The sequence below is a fragment of the Phymastichus coffea genome, unplaced genomic scaffold (assembly GCF_024137745.1).
Source record: "Phymastichus coffea isolate CEN01 unplaced genomic scaffold, Cenicafe_Pcof_1.1 PCOF00136, whole genome shotgun sequence".
In the NCBI taxonomy this organism is placed as follows: Eukaryota; Metazoa; Arthropoda; class Insecta; order Hymenoptera; family Eulophidae; genus Phymastichus; species Phymastichus coffea.
This window is the reverse complement of record NW_026706947.1, coordinates 298,853-310,875: the sequence shown is the minus strand read 5'-3', so window position 1 is coordinate 310,875 and position 12,023 is coordinate 298,853. Positions and strand designations below refer to the sequence as shown.

Below are 12,023 nucleotides of genomic sequence, written 5' to 3'. Positions count from 1 at the left end.
GTTAATCACTCGATATAATACATAGAAACCACAGTAGTTCCGTGTATGTATATGAGACTATAAATGTGTTGAAGATTACAAAATATTTCCATTAGGTAAAAAGATCCGATGACTATCTTAATCATATACAACAAATATCAAAATTTGTCATCGGTGTGGAAACATGAATGATATTTAAAGTGTATCGATCAAAAGATGTGATCCTAAGGATAACAGTCTAAAAGTCGTCGATGACAGGCACTAAATATTCTGTAAAAAAAGAAGCAATTCCACGTGAACCCGAACAAAATCAGCAGACTAAAAATATACTTGTTAAAATATCCATGAAACTTAACCATACGTAAAGGTGTAAATTTTACAAGTCGCTCAAATGAAATTAACATAATAGTCCCTCTAATCATTACATATTTACATCCGCCACGTGTATCATCGCTCTATAAAAAGCAAAAGATGTCAGTTTTAATTTGAAAGCGTGTCATCTCCATTGAATACAATTATGGTTTATTCAACAAATAATCCATCGAACAAAGGAAAAGTATAGCCGTGGATTCAGCGTGCGAAGGTATAATAAGGCTGACGTAAACAGGAATGGGCACGAAGCTTATCAAAATCAGTCGATAGGCTGATCACGCTATGCGAATAGACTTCCAAGCCAGAGTGGCGGAAGTACCTCGAGCTCGTTCATCTAAGCGCAAAGTTGTATGAATATTAAAAGCTTACAAACAGGTAGCAGATGGGGGCCTCTTAACATTCAATTAATCATCGTCGTAGTAGCTTGCGCTTAGCTCGGCTACGAAATATAATTGACAGCAATTTATTATCGTCGCGTCATTTAACTATGATCGCGTGCCACAGGACTCCTCGTGGTTTTCTCACTCCCCGTGAAAACGCCTCGAGGTCACAACCACACTCAGACTCGCCGGCAGCTTGTTACTTTTTATCGTTTCGCTGCCTCCACGCTGTCTCGCATCTTCGCTACTTTGCATACTCGACTATCAACCGACTTCTCAAACGATGTTCGTTGGCTCTGTGTCACTAGAGAATATGTTAAATATTCGGAATTAATTTCATCATTCATGCATGGTTTCAAATACATCATTGGCACCATTTTAATATGTAACTAATTGCACGGTCAAGGGTCTTTAGCGAATGTTTCGTACACAGATTTAATGGTCTTTATCATATATCAAAGAGTTTGGGAAGAAACGTTTGATGTATTGAATAATTAGGAATAACATTCTCGAGAAAGGCCAGGTCGTGAACTTATCAGAAGCTATGTGAGCTCAAAAGATTCATGAAGGAAATTATGAATTCCAATATACATGGTGATAACGTTATGACCAGCGATCGATTCAACAAAGTATGTATCCAAGCATTTTCTTGTTTGCCAATTCAATGATTTTTTCCTCGATCAGCCGAAAGTGTCGTCGAAAATCGCTTTCCCAAAATGTTCATAAATATTTCGCTCATCGAATTATACCACACGAATAAAATAAACTCCGTGTACAGCCTATTCAATCGAAATATTTCTCAATATTTTCGCTTACAAAGCTACTCACGTTCAATCCCAAAATCAATATAGCACATTTTTCTTCCTCGCCTTACCGTTTGTACTTCATTTTTCGTTCCGTTCCATGCCAGCCGAGGGTCTAAATGAAACACCTCGTTTTTTCTCACGTGTAAGCACTCTATCTTTTCCATTACAGAGCATTACTTGCTTACATAATGCACGTGCAAACAATATGACAATGATCGAGAAGAATAGGGCCATGGGCGTCGTCCAAACACATCGACCTGAAGAATTTCATCGCGTAAATGATATATGGATAAACAAGTATTAGACTGAAGTTGGGGAAGCATTTATATGATGCACTGCTTGATAAATGAATTACATCATTAATCATAATAATCGTGATCAATACTTATTTTAATCAAGAGATTGTTTTCTATGAGAATAGATAATAGTATTTTTGTTGTTAATTCTGAATTAGCCTTGCGACAGTTCTGTTTCTATTTCTCTTGATGAATCACGCCCATTACTTTATAATTTGAAATTCTATGCGATTTATGGAACGATAATTAATTGGTCGGGATTTATCGCAATAGCGGAAATCGATAAAAAACAGCGATGAAAGATATTATTTATTTTCGTTAAACACACTATTGAACTGTTGATCGAGGCATAGAACATTTCGACGCTTTATGAAATCATCAAAATTTTGTACTAATGATGGAATACGTATATATTCAATGTTTTCAGTAAAATATTTGAAATAAACATCTAATCATTTTAACTCGGTATCCTCTTTACAAATTGCTTTACTATGCAGTCAAATAAAATCTAGAAAAGACTCTAGTTTAAAGAATACACGTGTGTTTTGGCCGATAGAGCATGCGCTCTTTTGTTTCTAGAGACGCGTGTTCTTTGGCAGTGACACTTTAGCATTCCATTTTTTCAAATATTCAAATTCTTGCTAATATGATTACAACGAGTTCCTTCTTTTTTAATAAAAAAATTGTATTCATTTATTTTTATCTTAAGTATAATTAGCCAATATATGTGCCTTTTAGATATAATTTTAACTGTAATCTAGAGCATACAGGGACGATAAGGCACTTGCCTTTTTGTTAGAAAAAGTACACTTTTTCAGTTAGAAAAATACAAAACTTTCTTAATAAATAGATTCTTAAGAAAATAATCCTTCATATATAGTGATTATATATATTACATGTGTAATCACCAAACATGAGAAACACGTTTTTCAGGATGTAGTTTTTAAATTAAGAGATAATACATAGATATCGTTACCTGATCCTCGGAAATGACTTTCGAGCTTATCTGACTGAAGCTTACAATAACAGACTTACTTTTGGCTAAAAATAGTAAAACATTCTTAGATAAAGATCGTCTTCATCGATAAATGTCAGATATACATCTATCCATGCATAAATTATTTAAGGAATTACAGACTTTCATGAAATCAAGAATTCGCGCTTAGCAACTTATCGTATGTTAAAACACAATCACTAGGGAAAATAAGTGAACGTGAAATAATGGCATTAAGGAAAGACTCGTTAAATAAAATAACATGGAACGATGAACGGAAAGATTAAAATCGATATCACTGCGCAATGTTCAACTATGTTATAAAGGCGTCTCGCAGTCTGGAGCCTGCACGGTCGTTACTACTGCGGCAGGCGTAATCGACTAACCATCCATACTAATGCCAACCTGTTGAAAATCGTCTGACCTGTTCGTTCTCTACTGACGTGACACGAGCTATTTCTATCGTTCTATCGCCTTTGTTTGGACATGACACTCAATCGTGCTTCGATGAAATTTCCCTGGAATATAGGTTTCATGTATAAAAAGAATATTGGTTCATTTGCCACCGAAGAACTAAAGGCAACGTTTTTATTAACATGAGAAACATTTTGTTGTATAATAGTCTTCTATAGTGAAATAGAGAAAGAAAAACATAAAAAAGCATACATAATTAAATTATCTACGTTGACGCTGTGCTTAATCATTATACATGGCAAAGAAAGAAGGTGAAAACCTTTTTGATGTTTTGTTAATAAATTTGTCAACCTGATCAAAAAAAATCAACAGCAAATAATACTGTGATCAGAACAATTACATGAGCCAATAACATGTATTTGTTCAAGATAAAAAACGATATGGATAATAATGATTCAGTTATTTTTTTAAATGTTGTTCTCGCCTGCCATTTTTTGCCTTCGTTGATGCTGTTCTTGAATCAGTGTAAGCAAAGAAAGAAAGAAAAATCTTTTTGACATTTCGTTAACAGATTTGTTAAGCTGCTCAGAAAAAAATAAGCAACCAACAATGCTGTGATTAGAATAAATGAGTCAACAGCGTGTATTTGTTCTGACTACAGCATTGTTGGCTATTTATTTTTTCTGAAGAGCTCAACAAATTTATTAACGAAACGTTAAAAAGGTTTTTCTTAATCCCCTATTTGCTTGCACTGATCAAGAACAACGTCAACGATAACAAAAAATGGTAGGCGAGAACAACATAAAAAAAAAAAAATGAATTATTATTATCCATATCGTTTTTTATTTTAAACTCGAGCGATCAGAGCTTTATAGACTAAATTAGTATAAACAACGTGTTCATCATACAAAAATAATAAATTTGTGTGAACGGCAGTTTTGTAAGAAACTACTTTCAGTTTCCTAAATCAATGCGAAACTCATTACCGCACATAATCTGTATAGTTAACGTGGAAATGCGCGTTCCCAAGAGAAATATTTATAGTCCCTTAGCGAATATATACTCGTTCATAATTAGCGTTCCCTACAATCTTAACAGTGAATTACGAAAAGTGCTTTATCAATTACTCGAGCGCCGAGTATAATACACCATTCTCGCCAGTGATCTATCAGGAAGCTCATCTTGACTATCAGTTCGACGATAAAATTGTTCAACGTCATTCGACGCTACGCGTGAAACGGAAAAAGTCACCTTTTTTTTCGTTCATCGGCATCGAACGGAAAGATTGCGACTCGGCGCACGGGAGAAAAGAAAAAAGAACGCGCTACCCCGCGCGCATATGAAGCGGTGTGGGCATACGAGAGGCGGCGCGGCAATGTAGTATATAAAGCGATCGGCTGATCAGCGCTGGACCGGCAGTTGCTTGAAATCACGCGCACGTGCGAGAGAACATCCTCTCTCTTTTGGTCTCTGTTGAATTTTCGGCAAAAGGTGTGCGAAAAGATGTCGATCGTTTGCTTATTAGTCACCGGCATGCTTCTAAGCATGCTGGCTCACGCGCCTCGCTGTCTGGCTTGTACCGGCAAGAGCATGATAAGTGAGTAATATCTCAGATTGTATCATCAAGCGCTTTCACTTCTTTGCTCACTTTTGTTGAGATTGATCGGAACAATCACTGTTTTTGTTTCTCATAGTGTTTATAAATTGTGTGGTAGTTCACATACAAAACTGATCGATTCCTAGTAGTTTTTATATAATTCGACGGACATATTAATGGAGCTAGCATTCGATTTCTACTAGAGGTCATGAACTATTATTAAAGGAATTTTCAAATTATAGCAATGGCTCTATGACATTTACTGCTCAGTGCAAATAAGCTTCCGCACTAATGAATAAACAGCCGACAATAACTTAAAAAAAAAGTTTAGATGCAAATCATGTTGTTGAAAGGTTGAACAATTAGCAATAATCGTTTTATTTTGGTTTTATTCTATGTAATACGAGATAAATACTCTTTTCTGAAAGATAAGGAAGGACATCTAATCGCTCATAAAATGTATTCAGAACAACGAGTAAATCACAATAAAAAGCACACGCCTAGTATTACGTATACTGCGCCGAGGCATACAGCTTCAAGAATTCTGTCGAATCGCGGTACAAGTGCGGATGTGTCGCGTCGCATTGTCGCGCGTTGCTACAAAATAATTGAAAACGTCAGTTTCGCCAGGCCGGAAATGAGGAGGGCCGGGCCGCGCGTTCTCTGTAGTTCGCTGGCCCAATTACACTTGCACTCGCTAGCTCGTGTGTTTTTTTTTTCTTTTTTCTTGCTCGTCGTGGGAAAAAAGAGCAAATACACGACCACGGCCTCTTTTCTGCCTAACGAGAGCGCCGCGTCACGACGAGAGGTCCTCCTCATTTTTGTTGTTGCTTATATACGGGTTGCTTGTTTATTTTGTAATTCCGTTTGTATTGCCCCGCGCGGTTCCTATGGTTGCACAGGTGAACCATGTTTCACGGTGTCGTAATAAGTTCGACGTGTTTTGCATGAGCTGTTCCACTGGCATATGAGGTACGAGTACTTCACTCTTGGCGAGCTTTTGTCGCCAGTTTTTCCTATGCTTAGTTTTCTAATTGATGTGGTTAAGATTAAGCTTTATCTTTTAAAATGCATATTATTTATATAGCTTATTTCGTTATTTTACTTTTTTTATGTTAGGTTTTGGTTGTTTGAAACAGCTATTAACGTCAGTTAAATAAATAAAACATTTTTTAATCAGCACAACTGACTTGATATAACTTGTCATTCTAAAGACTTTGCTTAATTAATGAATCTAAATTTTCCTCCAAAAAAAATCTACTAGATAAAGATTTACCAAGCTAAATCGAAAGTTTTTAAAACTACATATTATTCATAAATAGCTGGTTTCATCGTGGATTATAAATATCAAATTAACGTCACTCGTGAAATCTATCAAAAGCAATGTTCGTATTAAATTGAAGTATTGAGAAATTAGTTATACTAAAACGTTTGATAAAATTTTGAAGAGTTAAAAAATGAGCGCCTAAACTGTTCTAACTGATTTATAGCCCGAGCTCCTAGTTTAATTGCGTGACAAATCCAGGAGTCACCAACGTTGCCCTACCATTTGTCCACATAAATGAAACTGTCATCGTAATTCGCTAAATCCTGTGCAACATCTTGTTATAGTGACCCTACTCATGAATCATATTTAGTTACTTATACAAATACTGCATATTATTCTAACATTTACAAAAGAGATAAAATAATCTTTTATAATCTTATATTGATTTCATATTTTGTCGTTTTTATGACTTTCTAATCAGGAACGTTTAATGCTCGAACAAGATATACATCTAGCAAACTCGGATACTAAAAATTGATTAGCAGCAATTATATATAATCGGCGGATATGCAAATGACATAGTCATCAAACTGACAGTTCGTAAAGTAGCAACCAAAATTTGGTGACTCACGGGCAGAAAAGAAGTAACATGAGAAAATCATTTGCAATAAATCATTCCGATAAAACTGCACTAAACGTTCATCGATCCGTGAGAATGAATACCAAGTAGAATCTGAAAATGATGAAAAGGATTCACACGTGCTCATACAAAGTTGCTTTTTCAGAATATATTGGCAAAATATCATCCGACTCCACTACATTTTATCCGTTATCTGAAATTATTCAATTTTTAGTTATATGCAATTTTTCAAGTGCAACCCGATGAATTTCATAAAATCGACAAATTATGCGGGAAAGCCATTTCGAAAATCGAACGTTACTACGATCTTTTCTGTCAAATTATTGATCGTAGCAATTGATAAATTTTCTATTCTACCCCGGGAATATGAGTTTCGCCAAAATTGAATTCTACCAGAGAGAAAAGCATAGCACAATGTATTTTACTTTGCAGGAACGGGAGTATCATGCCAAGATAAACGAAATATTCTCGACGAGCACAACCGTTTGCGACAACTCGTAGCCTTAGGTCAAGTTAATGGACAACCGTCGGCAAAAATGATGATGGAAATGGTAAGTAAAGTAGCACCGAATTATTCATAAACGTGAAGTGCCAGATGCAACTTTCTCCGAATGCAAGGAGCTTAATAAGATTGAAAAAAGAGAATCCTGAAAAGACAAGAACAGAAACAGATGAACGGAAAGTCGATGTTTATGCCATCAAATAATTCAGCGCGCAGTTTGAAATGAAAATCTAGTTGTGCTGTGAGGTGGCTTGTCTCCCGACGAATAATTTAAGAAAAGTAGAGTTGAGAGAGGAGAGAGTGTGTGTGTATGTGTGTGTATATGCTGTGATAATATAGACTAGCTCCGAGAACAGGAGAGGGAATGCACATAGTCGCTTGGGGATTCTCGTGGGAAATCCGTGGCGCGACCAGGGAATGACGGCCACACGGAGAGATTAACAATCGCGAATAACTTTTGCAGGTCTGGGATGATGAATTGGCAGCGATGGCTCAGCAATGGGCGGACCGTTGCAGTGAGACACACGACAACGCACGTAATGTCCGTAAGTTCAAAATCCTATTATATGCTAAGTTTATTGTTATTTCCCAGATTGTAGCAATTCCACGCTTCCTCATTTGCATATTGAGTAATGTCATCGACGAATGCATAACGAGCCACCTAAACAGCATTCATTCTAAACATTATGAAGTTACGAAAACAATATTTTTCGACTCGTCGCGTCATTCTTTTTATGGCAATGACTTACTTAACACCTTGAACCAATGCTCTCGGCGATGTTCAGGAAAGCAATATCCAATATATTGTCCAGTTAAATATGCAAATGCAATCGCTAATTACAAGCAAATATGATGTCACAAATAAAAATCCCCGATAAAAGACTACCAATAACAGTTTTACAAATCGAGGACTTGTGAAAAAAGTTCCAAGCTATATCAGTTGTTAGCGGAAGCTGACTTATAAATTCGCATTTTAAATGTGGATCCATGAGATTTAGTTCTGATCGTAACCTATGATGTTGGAAAAGAACGCAATTTATCCGAGTGCGACAAAACTGACAATTCGATATAACATTAGGATCTTTAATTTCAGAAAGATTCGCGGTTGGCCAGAATATGGCGCGGACTTGGACTACTCGTACCCCTGCCGGACCTTACGATATGGAACCTGACTGGAGACAACAGATCTTCTCTTGGTTCAATGAGGTGGAACATTATCGTACTGGGTTGTTTAGTAAATTTACCGCTCACTACACTCAAGTAATTTATTATTAACGTAATCCCAAACAAATAGGAAAGTAACGGGAAACAAATCAATCTAAGCGAAAAACAATTATCTTGACGCAGGTAATTTGGGGAGATACCTACTTGGTCGGATGTGGATTTTCATATTATTATGATCCTATTCGTGGTTACACTAAGAACTACGTGTGCAACTACGGGCCTAGCGGTAATGTGCTTGGTTACAACCCATATTCTTTCGGTTGGCCAGAATGTAATACTTACGGTATGGACTACTCCAACAGATACTCTGGACTCTGCTGTAAGTATAACAAGTAAAATTATTGGCTATTTTCTGTTCGGCTGATCACTAATTGATTGTCTTCCTTTTTATAGCCGAATTCAGCTACAATCCATTGGGAGCATACTGCGCATACGGCTAAATTCATCACATATAGGAAATAATACCATTATCGTATTACCAACAAAATATCAAAAAATGAGAATAATCTTTTCTGCTTCGAACCAAAGGGTACATTTTTTTCGAAAAAAAACGTTTCATTGATTTTGAATTATTATTCACGTCTAAAAATAATTGATAAGTTCAATTCTTATTTGTATTAATTTTGATGAAACTTCTCGATGGAAAAGAGAAATATAGTAGGATTTTTTTCGCAGTGTAATTAAAAGAGGCTAGATCGGATTAAAGCCCAAAAAAGTTAGCCAGATAATTTACTTTTAAATTTTATTGTTGAAACTTACAAAAAATGATGACTTTTTTTATGAAAAGAAATGAGAATTGAAGAATGACGATTGGTTATTTAATTCTTAGTTATAGCAGGTTTTTCAGAATACTAGTATTTTTACGTTTTCTGAAATTTGTTGACGTTGGGATACTTTTATACCTATCTTTAGACAAATTATACAATCGCGAAAAAAAGCTTCTAGTCTCTAGTTTATAAATAGTTTACTTGTGTATGTTTTGTATTCCATATTGATAAGCTACGAATTTTTAAAGTTGAAAACGATTTGTAATTTGGATCAAAAAAAAACTTTTTTTAATATTACTCTCATTAGTTCTGTAATGTATCTCCACGACAATTAATAATCAATAAACTGTTTATGATGTCTTTCTACTTTACAAATGATAAAATAATTTTCTTGCAAATCGTTTTTATTTTATAACAGTAGCTAATTTATACTCATCAATATTTTGAATATGTAAATCTTGTATTGTATAATTAGTAAAATTAAAATGATATATATTTTAAGTGATTGTCAACCTAACAATTTAACTGTAAGAATGCATCTATTTGTCTATGGAAATGTTTATAAATGATTCTCGTATAAGTTTTATAGCATATATAAAAAATATGTGAAATATCAAAAACCCATATAGTTATTTAAAAATCTATAATAAATTAGTTTTGTTAATAAAAAATTTTATGGTTTTATCATTTATTTTTTACCAAATAGACATCGCATGTTTGTTATTATTTATAAAATGAATTATTAAAGTTTTATGACTATTATCCTACAATCATATTAGCATTTATGCTACTTTGAATAGAATATTTATAATGGAAAGACCGCTCAAAGTTTTTAATTTCTTCAGTCGCAATTATTAAATTAAAACAAAAATTGTTAATTTAAATTATATATTAATCAACAAAGTTAATTCATTCAACTTAATACTGACTAAGCATAAATGTCGAAATTCAACGTCGTGAATGAAACTGTAAATCCTTAGGTAAGTTAAAAGTTGTCAGCTAGATTTCGTTTGCATTAACTATGCGGAGCATCAGTAAACAATACTGCATTACGTAGTAACGACAATTGCATTACAGATTTGTTAACACGATGTTTGCTTTCATTTCAACTAGCTGTGTGAACAAATACAAATACACAAGTAGATAGGTACACAGAACCAAATGAACAATGATCCGCGTACAAACAGCGATCAAAATGAAGAGCTTAACACATATTCGATTGTTTTCATTCCAATAGTATCGAGATTTTTGAAATCTCTTTAAATAACACAAATCCCAGTCAATAAATTAAAGCTAGGCTACACTAAAATTTTTGACAGCCGTAAACTGTCGTTCGACTTTCGCCTTGACGACACCTGACAAATAAAACGCCTTTTATTGCAGAAACAGTGACGTACTGGCCAATGCTGTTTGTAGCTAAAAGGAGAAGTTGTTTGAAGGATTGAGGATCTTTACGAGCTTAGTAAAGCGAAGTCTGATAATAAAGCTACAGAACACAATAAAAACAACTTTAACTTATGTACAGTTGTTTAAGTTTTCTTTCTTAATTTATATTTTATTAAGTAAACTCTCAAAAGCTAATAGTAATGTTTGTGATACTTAAATTTGTATCAATTATTATATTTTTGAAAACTTTACAAATAACATCACCTCAACTATATTTTACATCATTAGAAAACTTGATAAATATATGAATACAACTTGTAAATTGCAATTCTTATACCAAAATGAAATCTTAAGTATTTTTTGAAGGAATATGAAACATCAAACAGCCAAATCTTAAATAGTATTCTTAATTTACTAAACTACAGAATAAAAATTATACAACTTGGATCTTCAATAAATTCAAGATTTTTTTATAACACAATTTCATTGATAACTCATTCATATATATTGGCAAGGTAAATAAATAAAAATATGTTAAAATTCTGTCTATGTAGAAAATTTAATTATAATACGTACAGACAGTATTATTTCGATTTTACTTAAAATTTTATATCTTATATTATATTCAATTTTTTTACAGGTGTATGTATTGAGTGAGTCTGAAGTAAACAGCATAACTAATTAAATATAGACGATACTTGAAAATTATTTGTATATTAAAAAGCGATAGTTGTACTTTAAATTAGTTGGTCGATCATTGGTGTCGTAGATAATGTACGTACATAATAATAAATTAAAATTCTTAATGTGCGTTTAATTCACACTGTGAAAGCGTAGCTGTAATCCTATTTCTTTGCATTTACTAGCTGCACAAAAATATGTATCGAATTATATAACAATTATTAAAAACTGCCGCAAAAAATATGAGCAAAAAGCTATATTGATAACACATTGAAGAATGAAAAGTATAATCAAGAAGAATTTGAACAATCAGTATGCAATAAAGCGAAGACATAGGTACTTATGAAAAATATATAATTTAATAACTGTAAATAGACTTTATTGACGACTTTTAAGAAGGAGTCTTTTCTGTAACATAGTTTTGGCAGATCTTATGTTTTCATTAACAGTATTCATGAAAATAATTAGAATATTTTCTTTGCGTGTAACATTATATATTTTTTACTATAATCATTGAAATTTGTTTTTAACTCGTATCAAGAATATTTAATCCACACTAAATGAAATAAAATTACCATTGTTATAGTATTCAGATTTTTATTTAAAAAAAAGAGAGAAAGAAATAACGCGAGCATAAATATCAAACAGTGAGTAAAATTACATTCAACTATATTATTATTCTTATACATGTTTGTTCTGGTCTTTTAGCATCTCATCA

The 12,023-nt window shown here is 33.5% G+C and overlaps 1 protein-coding gene across 1 annotated transcript; it reads left to right on the top strand.

Annotated features, from left to right (window-relative positions):
• Positions 1-4,678: 4,678 nt before the first annotated feature.
• On the top strand, positions 4,679-9,546 carry LOC131671825 (venom allergen 5). Its single transcript, XM_058948572.1, has 6 exons — positions 4,679-4,838; positions 7,178-7,296; positions 7,711-7,792; positions 8,341-8,507; positions 8,595-8,790; positions 8,865-9,546. Exons 1-6 carry the CDS (start codon positions 4,745-4,747, stop codon positions 8,909-8,911), a joined length of 705 nt encoding a protein of 234 aa, XP_058804555.1. The 5' UTR covers positions 4,679-4,744; the 3' UTR covers positions 8,912-9,546.
• Positions 9,547-12,023: the final 2,477 nt, after the last annotated feature.